The sequence below is a fragment of the Carcharodon carcharias genome, chromosome 16 (assembly GCF_017639515.1).
Source record: "Carcharodon carcharias isolate sCarCar2 chromosome 16, sCarCar2.pri, whole genome shotgun sequence".
In the NCBI taxonomy this organism is placed as follows: Eukaryota; Metazoa; Chordata; class Chondrichthyes; order Lamniformes; family Lamnidae; genus Carcharodon; species Carcharodon carcharias.
The window spans coordinates 65,600,303-65,623,797 of NC_054482.1; the positions used below are offsets into that span (position 1 = coordinate 65,600,303).

Here is a 23,495-nt window from a genome sequence, read left to right on the forward strand (position 1 = left end):
TTCTTTCCTTGTTAACATTTATAAACATGACCCTTTTTTGCTGTCAATTAGAGAGAGTCAAAGTGTGATTGGTTATGAGAAACCTCTTGTGAAATGGTAACTAACACAAGTTGTGCTATATTAATAATCAGGGCCTAAGCATCCACCCAATTAAGTATAAGCACTAAATCAGATACTGCAAAGGTGCAGGAACTTTCTGTTCTGCATTGACAGTGAGAGGCGCTGAAGTTACTGTTACTGTGGCAAATTTGTTGCCATACACTTCAGACAAATAAAAAACATGGTGCAGAATTTTCCGTCTGGTGGGGAGGTGGAACAGCCGCGGATCCGATCGCCGCCGGCGATTGGGTCCGTGCCGCCATTTAACACGGGCAGGCCAATTAAGGCCCGCCCAGCATGTTTCGCGGCTCCTGGGGACAGCGGGAATGGGCAGGCTGCGGTGGATTGGCAATCGCTGCCGCGTCCAATGGCGACCTAGCAGCCTATTTAAAGGGCAAGCTGCAGCCGCTGCAAGGCTGCTGTACATGGCCAGAGGTCAAGGCCAATGCAGATCCAGGCTGGCCATGCAGGAGGGTAGGGCGGGTAGTCAAAGTGCACCCTGGTTTTCGGATGAGTGCCTTGCTGCCCTCCTTGAGGAGGTGGCAGCGTGGTGGGAGGTGCTCATTCCCACTTGACCACACATGTGTAGGAGGAGGCAGCAGAGGTCATGAGCTCCCACAACATGGTGCGGCGCACGTGGATCCATTGCCGCCAGCGCTTCAATGACCTGCTGCGCACGGGAAGGGTGAGTAGCATGTTGGCATCGTTCACTTCACCCATCATGTAAGCTTCTCCCCGCCCGGGCACCCCACCCATGTCTGACTAGCCTGATTGCAATGAGTCATTGACGACATGTGTCCTTAGCTGGGCAGGCTAGCAGATATTCCCAATGCGTTGGTCAGCCTGAGAGGGTGGTGATGAGATGGGTTCTACACCCGCAGCATGTGGTGGACTGAGACCCAGGTGACTGTGGTGGGGGCAGCCTGCAGGATCTACACCCAGGTGCAGCGTTCAAACTCCAGGACATGTCAAAGTCAGGGTAATACATGTTGGGAGAGGGTCTTCAAGGTGGCGTGGAACAGATCGATCTGCTGCCCTCTGCAGTCCACGTCATTGTGCATCCTTGCTGAGGCAGGTTAAACTGTGTGCTCCTAAGTGTGATGAATGCAGCATGTGACCTGGGGGGGGTGGCGGTGGTGGGGGGTGGCCATGGGAAGGACACACCTGGCATATTTGTGTAAGTGTTTGGCAGCGGCGGGGTAAGGATGCATTGGACCCCTGCAATGGCCAACTGGGCTTGGGGTAGGCTGGCCACGAAGAGATTCACGGTACAAGTATCACTTATCAATGCTCTTTTCTCATTTCCAGGAGAAGAATTCTCACAACACCGCCTAGCGGTAAGGACTGGTGGTGGGCCAGCCCAGGTAGTGCTGCTTGGCCGCTTCGAGCAGGAGGCCCTCGACCTGGAGAGATGCCATGCACCCAGGTCCACCGGAGCCGGAGAGACTGGGGTTCCATGGGCAGGTATGCATGGCCAGCACTCACGTCACTAGTAGACTCCAGCCATAGCAGTGCTGGTTGCTGAGTGAGTGATGTTACCAATATGGTTTGCCCATTGCATGTGGAATGATGAACGCATGATGATCCAGGAGACAGGCATGTACATTGACATTTTCGGCACGCTAACTGATAAATTTCCTTACTCTTCCTTTCAGCAACAGCGGCGCAGGGCCGGGACCCAGTGCAGCAGGGGCCCCCTCTAACACCTGAGGGCCATTAAGTCTCAACATCACCAGCGTTACACCATCTCTGCCAGGCAGGCACCAGCGCAGATACTGGCACCTTGGTGGGCATCAGGTCTTTGGCTAGTGTCCTGGGGCACAGCAGTGAGGGCACTTCACAGTTGCTGGAGGAGCTGGCAGAGACAGAGAGTGCCATGGCACCAGCAGTCGGTGGACTGCAGGGGCCCAGGCACATACTCAGTCCGTGGATGATAATAAGCCTCTGGAGTCTGCAATGCAGTCAACTCATGAGATGCGGCCGGGTGTGCAGGACCATCTGGTGGAGATACATGAGGCTGTGCTTGGCTTGTTGTCAGGGATGGAGGAGTCCATGTGGACTGTAGCCAATGCATTGAGCTTCATGCATGAGCACCAAGCTTCCTCCATGGAGAGAGTGAAGACTCTCATGGAGAAGCAGCTCTAGGGACAAGATCAGGGGTTCCTGGGGTTGAGCACGGACCTGCAATCCCTCACAGCGGCATTGACCTCAGGTGGTCAGTGCCCGTGTGGGCAGTGGTTTGGGCACCAGGTCTCTCACCTCAGTGCCCATTCATCTATGGTGAGCAGGGAGGGCCAAACGGACTTCACATTGGCAGAGCAGCTGCCTGTCGTCTCTGTGGGTGTCTCTCAGGGCACTCCGGATGAGGCCAGCAGCTCTTCTGCCCCACTGCCAGTGACCGCGGCATCCAATGAGGCTGAAATGACTGGGGAGATGCCAGCTGCGGAGCTGGCAGCTCCCTCCCAGGTGGGGCAAGCACAGGCTCCACAGGCCAAAGGACATCCGCCAACGTCATCGAGGCCAACAGGACAGCAGAGAGAACAGGTTGTCTCAGATGCCAGTGCCAGCGTGGGGGCACCACAAAGATGTAGCACCTGCAAACGTAAAATTAAGTCACCTTACGCACAACCCGGGTTCATCACTGGTGGTTTTTGGTTGGCCCCCTCTGGGATTCCTTCTGATTGTGTTGCAGAGCGACACCATTTTATTTGTGTTATGTTAAGAGATTTTTGTGAAAGCATTAAATTAAGATTGTCTAAAATGGCTGGGGGTGCCTCTTTTCTTGGGCAGGTAGATGGATGCCTGAGATGTTATGAGTGATTTGTGTGTCATTGACATTTATTGACTGGGCCCATCGTCAATGCTCCTATCCTGACAGATTTGGCACTAATGTCTCCAGTATGGAGGCTGCAGCCCAGGCTTGTGTGGAGGTCCATATGAGCTGTGCTATTGAAGGTTCCCTGCCTCCCTGGAGTATGCCCAGGTCAATGTCTGCCCCATCAGCATTTCCCTATGCATGCTCATCCTTGGACTCACTGCTGGACTCATCGTGTTCAAACGCAGCCACTCTGTCTACATCTTCTTCATCCATAGCGTCCCCCCTTTGCAGCACAAGATTGTGGAGAGCACAGCATGCAGCCATTCTCAGGGACTCTCGATATGGGGGTTACTGGAGTGCGCCCCGGAACAGTCCAGGCATCGGAAGCACATTTTGAGAAGACTGACGGCTCTCTCCACCACAGCCCTTGTGGAGGCGTGGCTTCTATTGTACTGCTGCTCAGCTTCTGTTCTTGGATGGTGGAGAGGCGTCATGAGCCACCTTCTGAGGAGGTAGCCCTTGTCATCCAGCAGCCATCCATAAAACCGGCTGGAACACTGATGAGTCCTGGAACCTACGAGTGTCTGAGGATGTAGGCATCATGGGAGCTGCCTGGGTACCTTGCGCAGACTTGCAGAATGTACAGCTTGTGATCACACACTATCTGCACGTTCATGGAGTGGAAGCCCTTCCTGTTGACGAAGGCACTGGGCTCACCTGCTGGCGCCTTGATGGCCACATGTGTACAGTCTATTGCACCCTGGACATGGGGGAAGCCAGCAATCACTGCGAAGCATCTGGCTCGCTGTGTCTGGCTGGCCTCATCCCAACGGTAGTGGATGAAGGTCAATGCACACCTGAACAATGTTTGTAACCTGCTTGACACAAGTGTAGACAGCTGATTGGAGACACCACAAAGGTCGCCCACCGACCCCTGGAAGGAGCCAGAGACATAGAAGTTGAGGGTAGCTGTGACCTTTAGAGCCACTGGCATGGGGTGTCCACTCACACAGTTAGATGAGATCTCTGGCCCAATCATCTGACAGATAGTGTCTCCCTTGATAGATGGAGCCTCCTTCGGCATTGCACCTCAGACATGTTGAAGTAGCTGCTTCGCCACCTGTATATCCTGGCAGCAGGATAGTGGTGTCTTCTGTGGCCCCTTCCACCTTGGACTCTCTTGGCCCTGTGCCTCTTGTGCCTGTGCCTGTCCTCCCAAGGTGGCTCCCTTGGAGGCTGACTGTGCACTCCTAGCCTCCTCCCCCTTCTAGCCCTCCATTCCTCCTCAGAAGAGGTGCCTCCAGTGGAGAGATCACCTCTCATTCCCAGGCTCAGGAAGGCCTCCTGAAACCGACAGGCCCCAAAACAAATCCTCACTGCAAAGTGCTGACCTGAAGTTTATGAGTCCAGTCCAAGCAGCTGGTATGTGTTTTTGAACTTTTCCAGCTCACACAGGCAAGTTTCAATAACTTTCGTACAATAAGTTTTAAATCTGTAGAATTGTGACCCCACTGAGCCCTCTTCTTCCGCTCCTGGATGAGGTTCATACAAATGTTTTGCTAACTGCCTGCCTGTTGCGCCCATGCGATGAGCCGAAGATCGCGCGGGCACCAAAAAATCCCCGTCAATTGGAACCTCAAGCGCCTTAAGTGGCCCGTTAATTAATGGCGGGCGTGTAACAGAGATCATCGCGCGCGCGCCCACTGAAATATCGCGATGGCGCGTGGTGACGTCGGGACATTCGCCTGACGCCACCGTGGGTCACTTTACGTGTTGTCGTGTGGGTCCCACCCCCCACCATATGTCAAATGGAAAATTCTGCCCATGGGGTGGAATCGGCCCAGATTTGCACTAAGTGCTATAGTGGTCGGGAAAAAGAACCTTTTACCCGCTGGCCACAATGGCGCCTTTCCACCCCGTATCTTCCTAATCCCACCTCATTAATCATGCATTCCCAGGAACAACGTCGTTTTGATGGCGGGCGGGCTCTCATTCACCGGCCACGCCATCACCCCACCGCTTCAACATGCCAGGTGCCGTATTTAAAGTGCAGGCACTTGCACACCTCTCAGTGCTTCCTGTTAGGACTGCTCCACAGAAGACATGGCCCCGAAAGGCAAAAAGACTGAAACCCCCTGATTCAGTGAAGCGTCCCTGGAACACACCTTTTGGACCCCATGGAGGCCCACTGTGATATCCTCTAATCTCGCTCTGGCTGCAGGAGACCCGTAATCTCACCACTCCGGCTTGGCAGGCAATGGCACTGGTGTTCAGTGCCAATGCTGCAAAGAAGAGGTTGGCCATCCTATGCAGGAAGAGGATGAATGATCCCATCCGTGCCGCCAGGGTAAGGAAACCACCTCATCACTCTAAGCTCTCATACTCAAGCCCATCACACATTCACTGGCATCTCATTGACTGCTAGCTCAAGGGACATTACCACTCACTCTCTCACACACACCTCACATCTTCATTTGGCCTCATCTCCTCTGGAGACTGCCTCTTCAATCTTCACCATCTTGAGGCCACTGGCAGGTTAGGCAAACAAACCTCGAAGTCCCAAGTGATGTGCAACTCGCCAGGTGCATGTCACTTATGTACAGTTGTAAAATATGTAACATGCTCAGATGATCCAGCATGGGGGAATGATTCCAGCGAGCTGGGTGTATAATGATATGCAGATGTATTACAATGAAGTTCCCAATGTCCAGTGGAGGGACACGTGGTCCCCTTTTGACAGACAAAGTGGACAATTGCCAACTTTTGGCCTTCTTGATATATTGTCCAACTTGTGCCCCAACACACACCCTGGGTTACCCTCCTCCCCCAGTACAGCCCTCACCCTGTAGCCTCTTCCCTTGCCTAAGGCCACTTCTCCCCCTTCCCCAAGCAAGACCTAGCGTTGCAACCATTGAAAAGCTACCACCGCCTTATGACGAGTTTGGTAGGTAGAGACCTGCCCATGCCTAAAAGTGATGCAGTGCCGTCTGCGAAGCCTGGTACTGATGACCGTGAGTGCTGCCCAAAGCAGGTTAGGCAAACAAACATCGAAGTCCCAAGTGATGTGCAACTCGCCAGGTGCATGTCACTTATGTACAGTTGTAAAATATGTAATGTGCTCAGATGATCCAGCATGGGGGAATGATTCCAGCGAGCTCGGCGTATAATGATATGCAGATGTATTACAATGAAGTTCCCGATGTCTGGTGGAGGGAAACTTGGTCCCCTATTGACAGGCAGAGCGGACGATTGCAAACTTTTGGCCTTCTTGATATATTGTCCACTCGTGCCGCCAAACACGCTCTTTGCAACGGATATGCAAAATTCTGCCCCATGGTCTTGTGTTAAATCTTAGTTAGTAATAACAGTGTCAGTGGTAAATTAGTTTACCTACCATTGGGTTATTTATCTCTTCTGCTAACCATCTTCGGTACAAATATTTATAATTAGACCCAATTGTGCTCTGCTGATAATTGGAAAGCTTTTGTGTCCTTTGGCCCAAAAAAAGGAAGACAGAAGCTTAACCAAGTTGTAAACAGTAGATTAGGTTGTAACAAATAACATGTTCTTCTTATGACTCTTCACTTCTACGAATACCGCTTGAAAGTATAGCTGGAATTGAATTACATCAAGACAGGATATCCAGCCATGTCCAAATAGAAAGGAGCCTTTTATTTCTGAGACAAGTCCATCCTATTACTGATTTCTTCTCTGTTTGTAGTTCTGATTCACAATTAATTGCTTTTTAGCGGCAGTTCATTGCTGCCAGCTTTGCTAGCAGGGATGAAGATCACTTTATCCGGCAGTAACTATAACTCACAGGCAGAAACCATTCAAGTGTTCACACATTGCGACCAAGAGAAAAATCTTAATCATCTATAGGCAAGTAGACTACTGGGCAGTTTAGTGGAAGATCTGTGGATCCTGTAAATTATTTTTGTATGCAAGCTGATTTTAAAGCACTGAAAATAACTTAGAAATCTATACTGAACCATTTACCAGTTTCAATATTATACAGTAGTCTGTTCCTTTGTAAATTAAGTATTTCTACTATGAAAAATCTTTTAAGATGTGCCTAACAGTGTATTTTGATCTAGGGACATGGGCGGTACTAGTGTCAGGTGAACTGGTTTTTAAATCAGCATTAAAGATCGCAGATTCCCAATTTCTGCTTGGTGTAACTTATTAAAATTTTTTAATTATTAAAACTTTTAAAAATTCCCTGATTCTTTGCACTAATTCAACAAATTTCACCTATTTTGCACTGAAAGTACTAGTCGGATTTCTATTCCTTTATTTTGAAACGTAAAACCAACAAGTTCAAACACAGACACAAAAACAGAAAAGGCTGGAAAAACTCAGCAGGTCAAACACCATCAGTGGAGGAAAGACAGAGTTAACGTTTTGAGTCCATATGACCCTTGTTCAGTTTCAGATTTCTAGCATCTGCACTATTTTGCTTTTACCTTAAGTTCGAACACAGTATGGCTGATTACCAAATCTGCTGCGTAAATGCAAATCTTATTTTATGAAAACACTAATACACAATATTCAAATATTTGTTCTTTTAGATTTTTGATATCACTTGATTAAAATGGGCCTATATTCTCCAGAGTTTAGTAGAATAAAATTAGTCATTTACTAATACAGAACTTGATTATTGCCGAAAAAGGATATGTTGAAGCTTTTTGTCTTGAGAAGAGAGTGATGTTTGGTTGGCAAGTGGACTTTGATTGGTAGAGGCTTTGCTATGGAGAATGCACCAATTGATGATGACTGACAGTTAATTGCCAAGCATGGTTTGAAATTTAAACCAGGCAGCTTGACCCTGATTGGTTGAGACATTGCCCTGATTAATGAGTCAGTGAAAGGTTGTAAGTTATTTTGTTTAGTTGAAACAGGTGCAATGTGTGTACACGTTCTTCTGCCTGCAAAGAACAGGGCCCATATATGTAGCTTCCAGTAAACACAAATGCACCACATTGCACTCCTGACTGACAGTCTTAAATTGGTTGTCAGTGTAATTCTTAGCACACTGAGGATTATTTAGCAAATCACAGAATCACATCTAATGTTGGACACTGTTTTGAGTTTTGAAGCATGGCCTGGTTCATAATGGGCAAGGTGCAGACTGTACCCAACCATTTTTCTTTCAACATTCATCTTTTTTCAGCAAGAATAAAATTATTAGAGGGCTTGATGGGGCAGTCTGAGAGGCTAAAAACAAAAAACTGCGGACACTGGAAATCCAAAACAAAAACAGAATTACCTGGAAAAACTCAGCAGGTCTGGCAGCATCGGCGGAGAAGAAAAGAGTTGACGTTTCGATTCTTCATGACCCTTCAATAGAACTGGTAGTAAACACCAGGTTATCAAACACCAGGAGAGAAATGGAAAGCAATGAAGGTGAACAAGGCAAAAGAGAGATACGGAAATCTTGTTGCAGAGAGGAGCAAAACTTCTTCAAGGGAGGCATTTCTTGAAGAGGAGTGGCAGTCAATTAAACACAGAGATAAAAACAAAAAACTGCGGATGCTGGAAATCCAAAACAAAAAAGAATTACCTGGAAAAACTCAGCAGGTCTGGTAGCATCGGCGGAGAAGAAAAGAGTTCATGTTTCGAGTCCTCATGGCCCTTCAACAGAACTGTTGAAGGGTCATGAGGACTCGAAACGTCAACTCTTTTCTCCGCCGATGCTGCCAGACCTGCTGAGTTTTTCCAGGTAATTCTGTTTTTGTTTCAGTCTGAGAGGCTGTTTCTGTTGGCCAGAGAGTGCAGAATTAGGGGTAATTGTGCTCGGATAAGGGGTCAATGTGTCAGGATAAGGGAATGGCCATTTAGCACTCAGAGGGTTGTGAATCTTTGGAATTCTCTGCTCCAAGGGCTCTGGATGCCAGTCAATGAGTATATTCAAGACTGAAATCAGTACATTTTGGGCACTGAGGGAATCATGGGATATGGAGATAATATGGGAAAGTAGATTTGATGTTGAAGTTCAGCCATAATCTTATTGATTGGTGGAGCAAGCTTAAGGAGCCATATGGCCTACTCTTGCTCCTTTTTCTTATATCCTTATAAATAGATTTTTGATTCTATTCTGGTAAACAACAGGCCCAACCTTATAATACTATAACAAAGGAATAAATAAACTCCCATTTTAAGATTATTTTTGTACCAGTTACTATGCCAATTATATGTCAGCCCACTATCAGTCACTGCTCTTCTCTTTGTCACATAAGAAGTCATATGAAGACTTAAAAATGGGCAACGGTATTTGCCTGATTAGCAAGAGGGTTGATATGAAAAGTGCATTATGCATTCATTATTTATGAGGCCAAACTTAATAAAATGGCTCTTTACTTGCCTAATGGAGAATAGTGACAGATTCTTTGAAAACAGAGCTGACTTTGGCCTGGAGCCAAAAGATAGTATTTCCTTTCCTATTTCTAGACAGTTTTGAAGTGGTCAATAATTAAACCAACTAACTCTAGACTTTAATGTGCGCACCCTGTTTGTCAAACAGCCCCAGGTATTTTAATTGCTTCATTGACATAAATTGCGTACAAGTTTAAAAACAGAAAGTATTGTCTGGTTAGTTTTGTGCAGTAAATCAAATTTCCCAGCTGTGTGGAATTTAATATATCTTTTAACTAGACTGAATAAGCTCCCAGCCCCAATACCTGCTTCTACTGCTTCGCACCCTTACTACAACAGTCCTCAGAAGCCTAGTATCTTTTATGTTATATGAAGCAATTTAGTGAATAGCCAAAAACAAAACATAAAATTAGTTAAAATGTTCTGAGATCATACTACAAAAGTTCTAATTTAATTAATAATCTTATAATGATGATGATGCATTTGTCTAATTGTCTTTCAAAAGGCCTTCAATAAAGTACGTTTAGTAGATTCATTTCTGTATGACTAAAGTTAGAGCATATGGAGTCAGCAGACAAGCAGCAGAATGGATAGCAAACTGCCTCTCTCTCTTTCTTCAGATAACATGTCCTAAGAGAACATAGAGAACCCTGGACTTCCTGATGTTAGTTCATGGTTATGCTTTGCAAAGTGGTGCAATGGTTTGCCTTTGCCTTTTGCAGGTTCTGGCTGACCAGGAGACTCTCACACTCTTACCGCCTGCTGTAGGCGAGCAAGCTGGCTACAAAACAGAAAACAGAGAGACTGGGAGAAAGTGACCCACATGGATTAATGCTGGACACTGTTGCTCACAATTTACATAAATGATTTGGACTCAGGGATCAGAAGTACTATATCAAAATTTGCAGACAACATCCATTGGGGCGTATAGTTAATACTGGGGAAAACTATAGAAAAATACCAGGTGAAGTTAGCAAATCTGCAGAATAGGTGTGTAAATGGAAAATTAATTTCAGTTTAGATAGGTGTAAGCTGCACTTTGGTAGTAGAAATAAGAGGCCACCTACTCTTTGGAAAGTAGGATTCTAAATAGGGCAGAGGAGCAAAGGGAGCTAGGGATACAGATACATATGTAATTAAAACCAGCAATGCAGCTTAATATGGCCTATAGAAAAGCTGCAAGCAAAGCACTAGGGCTCATTTCTAGAAGAACTAAGTGTGAAGGCCGCCACCTTGGTCATAGCCCTTGCAGTGGTGGGCTTTCTCCTCTACACAGATGGCCCTACAAGCTGTGGAACTTCAACGTTTTAGCATATTAATAAAGCTTCCACAAATGCCTCATTTTGAAGCACTTTCCCCCTCCAATGCCTGCTTTAGCAGCCCACCTCTGCTGTTGGGGCTGCTATCGGCCCTTTGCTTCGGGCTCTTGTATTTGGCCTACCACCTCGGGAACCTGCCCACCAATTCATGGAGGTGGCCTCTTAATTGAATGCCTCCTGGAAGGTTCCAACTGTCAACAAAACTCAGACGCTTGTAGGGGCTAGCCCTAGAAATGATCCTGATGTCAGGAAAATTCAGCCTGATGTTTCCACTTATTGGGAAGTCCAAAACTAGGGGCCATAAACACAAAATAATCACAAATAAATCCATTAAGGAGGAACTTATTTACTCAGAGTGATGAGAATGTGGAACTTGATACTACACAGAGTGATTGAGGTGAATAACATAGACACATTTAAGGGGAACCTGGATAAGTGTATGAGAGACATAAGAATAGAAGATGTTGATATGGTGGGATGAATTAAATGGAGTGGGAGGAGGTCATGTGGAGCATAAATACCAGAGTAGACTGGTTGGGCTGAATGTCTTGTTTCTGTGCTGTAAATTCTATGTAATTCTGTGTAATTGGCACAGTTGTCATTGAAGCTAGCTTACCAACAATGACAAAAATAACATGCACTTATATCTCTGTTATATTACAGGTTTGCCTCCAGAAAGTGCGCCACTGGAAGCAAGCCCACAATAAAAACATCCAAACATTTCGGCAGTCAGACGTAGCAAATACATCCTGGAATTGTGGGTTTCATCTAGTATCTCCAATTGAAACTTTCCACAGAGGCAAGCATAAAGGCCCCACAATTTTTAGGTTGTGGGTGAGATGATTAAACAGCCAAAGAACCCACCAAGGCTGAGGAAAGAAAGTGAAATTAGTGGCAGGACCTCATTAACATTGTTCAGATCCATTTTCCATCTGGCAGTTGGCCAAATGGGCAACTTGGCTGGCAGCCAGGAGAGAACATCAACAACAGGAGGCCATAAAATGTGGCCTTTAGAGATGGGATCTGACAATTGGGAGGGGAAGAGATGTGGGCAAGCTGGGGCCTATAGGAATAGGAGGCTAATGATTGGAGCTGTGGACTCCGATGATGGGAGCCAAAATTTCGATTTTCCAACAGTGGATTGTGGTGCAGAGATTAAATCAGCAGCATGTTTGCAGAATGTTGGGCCTCATGCCATCCTGTGGTGGGTTCCCACTTATAATACATGTGCATGCCATGAATACTCATTAGCATAAAACTTTTTTCAATTACATCCTACCTTCAAGATAAAGGCAGCAGCGCACAAAAATCTTGTGGCACCCAGTTCACATTCATTTAAAGGTGGCATGCAACAGTTGGCTTTGTGCAGGTGTGCCTGAAGTCAGTGGATTTCCTTGTTGAACTTCCTGACACAAGGGAAAGGAGCAGGAAAATGCCAAATTGCACTGTTCGGGATCAGGAAGGGTGAGGGGGGATGTTAGAGTGGGGTTGGGGCCATAAAGGGGTGGAAGAGAGATCTAAGGGAGGACAGATGGTGGGCTCCAGGGCATGGAGAAGTGGAAGAAGGAAGGGCCTGGCATCCTGGGTGTACTGGGGGCTGGTGGGAACAGTCAGTCAAAGTAAGAAAATGAGGGATGTAGAGAGTGGTGTCAGTAATGTCAATATGTGGATCCATCTCAAGGTGTTGGCTGGCAGAGTCCTTATAGGCTTTGTGTTTGCCAACAAATTTCAATTATCACTGCTGGGAGTGATCTCGGACAATGTTTACATGGGACTGTCAGGGCTGCTATTGTCAGTATGGGTATGGGGTGACTGCAGTGGTTGTATTTACCCAAAGACTATCGGGAAGCTTTTCCTTAAATTGTATACTGAAGATATATTTTGCTAGCTTTCAACAACAACACATTGTAGCTAAGAAGCTGCAAATAGTACTTTACTAAACTGCGAGAAAACAAAGCACAACAATGCATTTTTTTAGCAATAAATTATGCTTATTACAGCAGAACCTCTTAATTCCCTTCTTAAGCATGTGTTGACTTGCCTGGAACATACATTCTTATAAAGAATAACATCTTACTTTGCAGGTGCAACATACAGCACCTCAGTCTGTCTAAAATTAGGAAACAAATTACTGCAATTATTTGGCATTCCACTGTGCATTTCTGGTTTATTTTGGGAGCTGCTAACTCAGTGACAGAAAAACTGACACTATGCAAAAAATGGTGCTGGAATGTGATAATTTTCATTCCCAACCAGAACTACAGTTTGATTTCCTTTTTGTACTGGCATAAAAATCCATGAAAATCACAGGTTTTCAATTCAGGATGTAAGAATCTGTTTAGCGTTTTTTTTTGTGACCATGGCAGAGCTAAGTCTATTTACTGTTTACTGTTTCACATTTATTTTACAGTAGCATTTCTTATTTTTTCTCTTATCCTGACTCTTTCTTCCACCCCCACATGGCTCTTCGCCCTTCTCATCTACATCTGTGACTCTTCAGACATTCTCTGCCACTTTTAACCAATTCCGGTTTTCAACAGACTCTGACTGTCTCCCTTTATTGTTGATCTACAGCCCCTTGATACCACCACCCGTCACCAAGATGGCCTATGGAATTTCTGCTTCTTCCTTAAATAGTGGCCCAACCATCCTTATCCATCACCTTCCTTTTCCACCTAGCTAAATTTCTTTTCACCTTGAGCAATTAACCCTTTAAGCACACTCACTTCATCCAAATTTACTAGGCCTGTCTTTTCATTGGAGTTGTTGAAAGCACTTTTGTCAAGTCCTACTCCTTGTTGCATTGATGACTGTGTTGATGCTGCTTCCGCATCTAGGCAGATTTAGAACATTTTACATGCCTTGACTCATTTCTGGCTCTTCTCTTCCTGGACTTCTCTTGCTCTACTTGAAGATAGCTTTTCCACTGATATCCACTGCAAAGTGAGAGGTAATGCATTGACCTGACACTCAATTCCAGTAAGGAATCCGTTTTTTTCTCCCAGATTCTCTATCTCCATCGCATTTACTCCATTGATGCCATCATGCACACCAGAGCTTCCAAATGTCTTCTGTTTTCCTAGGCTGAGAATTAACCTCCATTGTCTTAAACAGTGCCTTTGTCCGTGCCCATCTAATTTCCAATGCTTCTGCCATCAAATTTAAACATGTCACACTTGTGTTAAATTACTTCATGGCCTTGACCTATGTTACCTCTTCTGACCCTACAACCCTGAACTCGGACCAAAAGTTGCGAACAACAGGCATTTCTTTGGGTTCTTGCTGCAGGGCTTCCTCGCTCCCTTCAAATTGACGTGGCCACTAACTTCTGCTTGGTAGCTCAAGACAGCTCCTGCTGTACTGAGTAATGTGAATATGCCTACACTGGCTGTGCAAATACCAGAACAGACCTCCAGGTTTTTCAGAACCATACCTGTAGGACTGTTTACTGAGCTACGATTCTGATATCAGCTGAGCAGCTTGCTGCTGATTACAGAGTTCTGAAGCATCTCTGCAGGGAAGAAAGTACCATCTAGCAGTTCACGAGACAGCTTCTAGGACTGGTAGGAACTGCATGGATATTTCTCTTTGATTTAATTTCTTAATTTAGTTCATATTGATTTTGAAAGATCAGCCTTTGGGGCAAATCCAATCATGAAGGAATGATTTAACTTTTTAAGGGGAGGGGATGGTTTGCTTGGCTATGCATTGAAATTGGTCAGTCACAAAATTAGATTCCTCACATTGAATAGTGCCCAAAAGGTAGGAACTATGGGCAGAATTTTGATGTCGGTGTGCAGCAGCGGGCCCGACACACTGACGCATAAAATGATGCGTGATGATGTGCGTCCCGCGTCATCTCGATATTTCATTCGGCGGGTGCGTGCCTGCCGAAATGTGAATGGCCTATTAAGGCCATTAAAAAAGTAATTAAACTTGTTAAGAATGCTGCCCGTCCAACCTTAAGGTTGGCAGGCAGGCGAAGAGCCCAAGTGGCCTTCGTGTTTTTCAGGAAACCTCATCCATGGGCGGAATGAGGTTTCCCAAGCTTTTATAAAATAAATTTTAAAATTTTCCAAACTTCACAAACATATCCCAGCTCATGTGACACTGTCACCTGAGGGGACATGCTTAAATAAATTTTTACTTTATTTATCAAAAAGTTTTATAATCCATTCAATCTCCCTGAAGCAGCTCTGTGCCTCAGGGAGATTGCTGCGCTCTTTCACGCGCATACGCAAAGGAGTGCAGGCCCCGACTCTCCCTCCTCCCCCCACCCGCACAGGTAGCGCTGAGCACTACCAGCCGTGCATTACACTGGACGGGCCTTAATTGTCCCACCCACATGAAATGGCAATGCACAACCGATCATGGGCGGCAATCGGCTCCGTTCCCGCCCAGCCTGACCACCATAGGAAAAATTCTTCCCTATAAATTTGTAGCAAATCTAAACTCTGAGCTACACATTATTCCTTTTCTCCAGAAAGACAACAAAAAGGGTTTATTACCTAATTGATTTAGTGAACTCAGTGTTTTGTTTAGGACTTAATGAAGCACTGAATCTTTATTGCTGCATCTTTTACTTATTATCTGTTGGGCGAATGCTCACATTGCACAAGTAACTGGGAGCCTACTCTCAGAAATAAGCCATTGGGAATGCATCCTGAGTTCAAACAAACATGTGGTAGACATGCTGTTCCAGTAGATAAATAATTTACTTTGTAACAGTTACAAAAATTTGAAGTGGATGGTTTGTTGCACTGATATATTAGTGGTAATGTGCGGGCAGAAGTGAAAGCTAATGGGGTGGTCTCTTCCCAGGGAACTAGTCAATGAGAGCATCTGTGGAGGTGTCTCCCTGTCTAAAAGAACACTGTGGGTCTGGGACAGGAGGGTGATAGAGAAGGGAGAAACAAATAAGGAAAGTGGTAAGACTTTAAAAAAACTACTGATATTTTAAATAATATTAAGGTAATCCACCCACGTTACTCAATATCTATCAAAATAAATAAAGCTGGACTCTGATGGTACAGATTTGTGATAATTTGTCTTTACATAGAGTAATATAACTTTAAATCTATAACATTGTAATAAAGGGTGTGGAGTAAAATTATTTTATTTTGGTATAATTAGTTTTGAATGGTTAAATTATGATTTCTGGAGTAACCTTTCTCTGTGACTTTGGGAAGAATTTTTGGGTCGATGAGCAGGGGCAGGGCCCACTCGCCGACACGTAAAATGACGCGCTGTGATGTCGGGCAGGCCTCCCGACGTTACCGCGCAACATTTAGATTTTCAGTTAGGCGGGCGCGGAGCAGAGTCAGCTGCGCACCTGCCGACCTACCAAAGGGCTACTAAGGCCTGTTAAAAACTTTATTAAAAACTAATAAAATGAGCTGCCCATCCAACCTTAAGGTTGGTGTGTAGGTGAAGAGCCCAGGCGGCCTTCGCATTTTTCATGGAACCTCATCCACGGGCAGGATGAGGTTTCACGAAGTGTTTATAAATTCAATAAATTTTTTTTTAAAAATTCTTTGACATGTCCCAGCTCATGTGACACTGTCACATGAGCTGGGACATGTTTTAAAAGTTTTTAATTTCTTTATTTAAATGTTTAAACCATAAACTAATCTCCCTGAGGCACCTTTGTGCCGCAGGCCACAACTCAGGGAATTCCCCCCCCCCGCTCGCACAGGGAGTGCTCAGAGTTTCCGGGCGCGCGTCACGCTGGGCAGGTCTTAATTTGCCCGCCCACGTAAAATGGTGGCGTGGACCCGATCAGGGGCGCCGATCGGGTTCACGCCTGCTGCTGCCCGCCCCCGCACAATCCCCCTAATGGGGGGAAAATTCTGCCCTTTGTCATAGGCACTTTAAAATGCAGAATGAATAACCATGCAGTGTTTTACAGCTCAAAAAGCACTGTTGAAACTGGTGGCATTTATATAGTATGACTGTTTTAAAGTCTATACTGTAATTTGTTCAGAGTGGCTTTTAAATTAAAGTAAGAGGAAAGTGCAGTAAGGAGCATTTTCAGTATAAAGTACTCCACTTCATCTTGATATTGCTCAAAAACAATGAAAGAGAATTCCCACCTTGCAAGAGATATTTGCAGTTACATTGAACTTGGCTTTCCTGCAGAAAGGTTTCAGATCTCCATAACCAACCATTGTTATCTTGGCGATTCATTTAGAAGTAGATTCAGTACTATCCCTTGTGATCTAAAGTTTTCAGTTATTTTTTCGGATTGTGCACGAACCTCATTCTTACTTACATATGTGCCGCATTGAATTGCAAGATGTTTCAGGCCTGTCCATTCCTATACACTGGCTTGTGTATATAAAATGGACACTTCAGTCCTCTGTCTTTGAGAATTTGGATCATTTGAAATGTCATTTGCAAGTTTGATTTCTTTTGTTTTTCTTTTTTCATACTTCAGTTTCTGTATTATTCAAGCTGCAATACTTTCTGCAGTTTTCTGTTCCTGCCTTTTGGCAATGCAAGACTTATCCTGCAGATTGTTTTTCCCATAGCATTGCTGGAGACAGCAGCTGCTTTTTCAGCAGTAACCACAGTGCTTAGTGGGGGCTTTCCATAGGGTCTTCCAATGACCTATAGCTCTGAAGGCAGAGGAGGAATTCAAGTAAGGGAAGAAGGGCAGCTGCACTTGGCCTAGGATCCAATGTAGGATAAAAACAGAAAGTACTGGAAAAACTCAGCAGGTATGGCAGCATCTATGGAGAAATAAAAACAGAGTTCATGTTTTGAGTTGAATGACTCTTTGGATCCAAGCTGCAGCATTTTGCACTTTTCCAACACCCTCCTCACCCTCAATCACCCTGAGCTGTGACATCAGTGGAAGCTAAAGATAATATGCCCATGGAACTCTTGCCTTCTTCTCATCCCCTTTCCTGCAGCCCAACCTTCCCCTTCTACTTGTATGCTTTCACATATGACACATAGGAATTGCCACCTGGACAGCTGAAGCTGAAGCTAGAAGAGTTACCCAGCAAAGTGATGAAGATGCGCCATCACTTGGCCTTGCATTCACAAATAGTGGCTCAGGTACTGGCACCGTGTGGCCCTTAAAAGATACCATAGAGCCATGGTCAGCACATGGCAGTGATCAGGTCGTGGGCATATCAGAGGGAATGGGTAGTACATGTGCCAGCTCCCAGAGGATGAGGTTGCAGACAAGTTCTGAGGACTCAGATGAGGATTTTGACAGGGTGACATACAGGAGAATGATGATAATGTACTCATTGAACCAAAAATAGATCCAAAATACTTCTAACCAGTGCCCTTTCAAACTAAAGCAAAATATTCTCATTTATATTATGTTTTATCAATAACAGCTATAGCATCTCTCCGAAATATTAAATTGGTTTGCAATGTATTCAAATTATATTAATGAATCAAGTGAGATATAGGCAATTACTGTTTGCTTTTTAATCTAGATCTCTATGTACGTTGATTTGTAAATGGACCTACTCTGCAGAAACAGGCTGGAATGACTGCTTCTGGAAACAGATTGGACTTGGAGATTTAACGGTCAACAACCACTCCAAAATAGGTATGCAATAATAGTTGTTACCATATATGTGTTTATTTGGATATTTTAAAATAGGATATTTTGTACTTGCGAGCTGTTTATCATATAATGCAGATTTGTGGCTTGGTGCTGCAGCTATATTTAGTTCCAGTAATCAAACAAAATTCCTGGCCTCATGCCGCAAGTACAGGAGGTTCTCTGACACATTCGTGTGAGGTTGTTTCAGGCTCCCTCCAGCTGGCTGACCCAGAGAATACTTCGCTTCAGTTTGAAAGGACACCAATTAGAAGTATTTTGGATCTATTCATGGTTCAATAATCCAAAGGTAACCTACCAACAAAATAAACAAAAATTCACTCCTACAAATGAATATTGGGATTTTAGTGGTTGCAATCCAGCACTCCCTTTGGCTGAAATCTGGGATAAAGTTATGCTAAGTACTGTTAAGTTTGCCTCAACCAATTAGAATCTAATTTGAAAACATATTGGTATTCCAATCAGAATAATATGTGATTTTACACAGTTTAACTAATTAAGCATCTTAGCATTCAGTTTTACCTTTAGGGCTACTAGGAAATTGCAGTCCCCACATGAATAATTTTACTTCACTTTCTGACTCGCAGCCATTTTCAGTTCCTATCTGATGCTGTTGCTTTGGGAATAGAAGTGTGCTGCATGATGTGGATGGAATGTTTGATCTCACAATATTGTTCCAAGATTCCCGCTCCTTGTAGTTCTTACATTCATATTGTATCTAGTGGAACCCTTCATCAGAAGATAGTTAAGTAATAGTCGTATGTGAAATTTCAACCAAGCTTTCTTCACTTATGTGCTTCCAACATTTCATATTTCTCACTTTTGCGTTTTTTTCACTTAATGTTAGCAAATTAGTGTGCCAAAGCGTTAGTTCCCACGGATTCCTAGCTAAAAATTTTATCTGGGAGGGGAAAATCTTATATACTTTACCAAAATTAAACTAGAGCCCATTTCTAATGCTTTTGCAGTTTATGATGTCCTGCATTGTGACAGTGACATGCATTATTAAAAGAAGCAGTTGTCATTTAAAAATGTAACCTTGATATATAGTAGTAAAAATGGCATCAAACATCTGTCAGAAAATTACAAGAAATTACTTGCAGTTCATTTGATGAATGGATTCACACATTTAGCTTTCAGGTTTTGGATGTCACCTGAACCCTAATTGGATTACTCAATTATAATCAACAGGCACTACTAATCTAGTAGCCTCTATGCATTGTGTATAGATAAATGAATGTCCCAGTAAATAATATACTATCTGAAAGTAAAATACCCCCATTCATTTCACGTGAGAAGTTTTTCAGTGGAAAATTTGCTGAGGTAGAAATTTATTCATTCATAAGCCAGCACGAACTGACCACAGGGACCAATCCCCCAAAAGGTAGACCAGAGCTTCATCAAATATAGAATTTGAATCTCATTTGAATAATTACAACGAGCATTTGGCATCTGTAGCGCCTCCAGAGGATGCTCATCTATGTCAATACCTGCCTTGATGGCAGTGGTCTTCGGCTAAGTGGGGGAAGGTGAACAGAAAGGAAACTATCATGGGTCAGCAGCAGTTCTCAAAAATGTTCGATCTGAATTATTTTTTTAGAAAGCTCATCTTTTGTAGATGGCTGCTTTTAAGGTCACAGGCAGTGCAGTGAAACCTGAGCAGAGCAGACCCTACTACATCCAGGGCAGCCCAATTTCAAAAACAGTCCTAAAGCAGATATTAAGCTTCTCATTGACATATACAAGGGGCCTAACACCTGCATTAAGTGGCTGCAATCAAGGCCTGAAAAATCACCTGACTCAATATGAAGATAAAAACAAAAAAACTGCGGATGCTGGAAATCCAAAACAAAAACAGAATTACTTGGAAAAACTCAGCAGGTCTGGCAGCATCGGCGGAGAAGAAAAAAGTTGATGTTTCGAGTCCTCATGACCCTTCGACAGAACTTCTGTCGAAGGGTCATGAGGACTTGAAACGTCAACTCTTTTCTTATCTCCACCGATGCTGCCAGACCTGCTGAGTTTTTCCAGGTAATTCTGTTTTTGTTTTGACTCAATATGAGGTTAGGTACATTTCATGACTCTTTGGGGCTTGGGATATGTCCTCCTAAAGTTGTTCCTTTTCTCCTCCATGTTCCACCTAGAAAACTGAGGATGGGGTTCAATATCTATTCCACTATTTCCTATCAGGGTGATGTAAAAGCTAGAGATCATTTTGGTGGCTAAAACAGAAATATTTGCAATGCCACCACAAGATACAAAACATGAACAACAAGACTCAAAATGAGAACAATTAGAATAAAGCTATATGTTCTACACTTTATAAAAAAATTGGAATAACACTGGCCGATCACGCTACCCTTTCACCTCTTTGACATGGATTTGATTCTGGTTCATTGTGATGGAATGAAAGTTTTTTTTCTACTGGTTGGAGAGGATCTTACCTGAAATAAAGTTTCCCTATATATCTTCCTATTTTGAGTAGATGTGGCCTACAATTCCAGACAAATGGATGGTCACTAAATTGACAATTTAATTTGAAGGCTCAATAAGGATACCTGGGGCAGAATTTTCAGGTCGGAATGTGGGTGTGTGCCCGAACCGCTAGAGTGTAAAATAGTGCGTGATAACATCAGGCGAGCGTCCCAATGTCATCCCGCTCTCGTGCAATATTTCGGTCGGCAGGTGTGTGCAAAGGTCAGAAGCACGTCCACCGAAAATTAAAAGGGCAATTAAGCCCATTAAAGCTGTAATTGTCCCCGATTTTTCATGGCCCATCAACCTTACAGGTGGCGGTTGGGCAAATCGACCATTCGGCCTTTACATTTTTCATGAAACCTCATCCAAGGGCAGGATGAGGTTTCCATTATTAAATTTTTAAAAATCGCGCCCGCACGCCGACCTAAAAACCCTGCCCCTAGTGTAGGGAGTGTAAAAACCCATAAGGAGGGAATTCCCTATTTTAAGATTGGGGCAAGAGTGTATTGTTAGAGTGGCATAAGCTTTGTTCATGACTTAGATCATTCAGTCATTGCCTTTGCAGTTTGGTGTATTTGAATTTTGTAAAACTCCCTGGTGTCTTCTGTTTTTTTATCAGGCAGATGGGTTGTTGACTAGTTATTGTTCTCAGCAATCAAAGTTGAGAAAATTGAGTATCAGATTGTATCCAAATTTTCATTGAACAAATTACAGTTAGCATTTTAGTAATCGGCTTTTGTCATCCTGCTCTGAAAAGTGAACAAGAGGTAACGCACATCTGATTTTAGATTGGCTGAAAAGAATCCTACCAAATTTCAAAATGTATATTTGTGCCTGGAAAATTGAATTCAGAACTTAATTGTGTCTGAGTGGCTGTGACTGGAGATGTGGTTGCCTGGGAAACTATACTGACTATCCCAAATATTATTCTGCAATTGGGAACGTGTTACATTGAGAATGTTTTGGCACTTCTGGCCTTTTACAGTCAATATAGCACCTTCTGGAAGAATTGCCTACTGGGCAATTTTAGATTGTTGCTCACTTGTTCACTATCTTTTTACAGCTGGCCTGCAATAACAGACATGTTATCACTAGCTATCATAAGGCATAATTGTCCAAAATTAAAGTTTTAGGAACAATAAAATCTACACTCAGTTATGTACTCCAGTTGAATTATCCTAACGAGCACAGAAATAAATTTTTGTTTCAAATGTTTAAGGATATTGATAGATCTCACAATCCATGAAAACTTTAATGCAGTATTCTGAAATTATAAATTATTGCTGGCGAAAATTATTAAATAAACTTAGAGAAGTGCACAGACCATTAATTTATTTCTTAAAGGGGATGGAAAGTTGAGAGGAGGACCTTCTTCAAAATATTCCCCCAAATTCTCCAGACAAAGTTCTTGAAAAAAGCATAATCTAGATTTTCCATTTGGATTTTCCCTATTTGAGTATATCAGGTGATCTGAATTGAAAAGGTGGGCAGAGATCCATTATTCTAGATCTCCACCTACTATACATCACATGAGATTTCCCATGGGTGGGGAATGCAGCTTTAAGGAGTGCTGACATCAAACAGGAGGAAATTAATTTCATTAGTTTGAAGGCAGGACATAGCATATAGCATACAGTACTAAATCATGTGCATGTGAAATGGACGTTCAGGGTTGCTAGGTGCTAATAGGCATTTTTTAAATTATTTGTTCACGGGATGTGGGTGTCACTGGCTAGGCCGGTATTTATTGCCCATCCCTAATTGCCCTTGAGAACTGAATGGCTTCCCAGGCCATTTCACAGGGAATTTTAAGAGTCAACACATTGCTGTGGGTCTGGAGTCACAAGTAGGCCAGACCAGGTAAGGACAGCAGATTTCCTTCCCTGAATGACATTAGCATACTGAATATTGTTAAAAAATGTGTAGTATTGCAAAGCTTAGTGTATTCAGCCCAGTCATTTCTTCTTTATGTTAATTTTGCTCTTCAGTTATTTAGGTTCTCATGATCTTTGAGCTAATTTTTCTAAAGTATTTTTGGTTCCCAGCACCAATTGGGTTTCCAAAAAGAAATATTCCTTCTGAGATGTTTGAAAGAATTAAGATGGAAGGATATGAGCCAAGTCAGGCTGCATAAGGGATGCCCTGTGCCCATCTACTGGTACTCGCACACTCTTATCTGCAGATTTAGAGTAGCAAGTTTTACTTTGGAAAATGATTGGTAGACATGAAGATTCATCTTCCCTAAAGAGACTAGGACAGCAGACCCAAAGGTGTCATTAAAATATATGAATGCCCAACTAACCATAATATTGGACACCCCAACACATCAGGTCATGTTTTTAGTGGCACTGAATGGAATGGAATCAGTATTCCATGTTTCCTCATTGGCTACATCTCCCAGTGATATCTCATGATCTGTTTCACCAGCCTGCAACAATGGGAAACTGTCTTTATTGGGCCATCAGACAGTAAGTTGCAAAGTTGTGTCAGTTGCTGCAAGGATCTATTTAACTATTAACAGCACATAGAATTGGCAGATTTAGTGACATTACTGGTAAGTAATGGCCTGAAATTTAGCTATGCGCCTTTACAGGGATGCTGCAATGTTGGCTTATGAGGAATTTGATATGTATTTACAAACATGCCTACCCTCCTCAGACCAATCTCCATTTCAGTATCCATGAAACATGAGATTTTAGGTTGGGCTGTTCAACCTCTTTCCTGCTGACTTATACCTGCATGTTGGGCTTCCTAACCCTTCACCTTTGCCTGCAATTTCTTCCTTTTAAAGAAAGACTTGCATTCATATAGCACCTTTCAT

At 43.7% G+C, this 23,495-nt stretch overlaps 1 protein-coding gene across 9 annotated transcripts in view; it reads left to right on the forward strand.

Moving 5' to 3' along the window:
• Positions 1 to 23,495, forward strand: part of fggy (FGGY carbohydrate kinase domain containing) — a 368,733-nt gene that overhangs the window by 132,731 nt on the left and 212,507 nt on the right. For all 9 annotated transcript variants that reach the window (XM_041208766.1, XM_041208769.1, XM_041208768.1 and 6 more), the window contains one exon: positions 18,066 to 18,181. In XM_041208766.1, the coding sequence (XP_041064700.1) occupies positions 18,066 to 18,181 (116 nt within the window). The remainder of the gene's footprint in view (positions 1 to 18,065; positions 18,182 to 23,495) is intronic.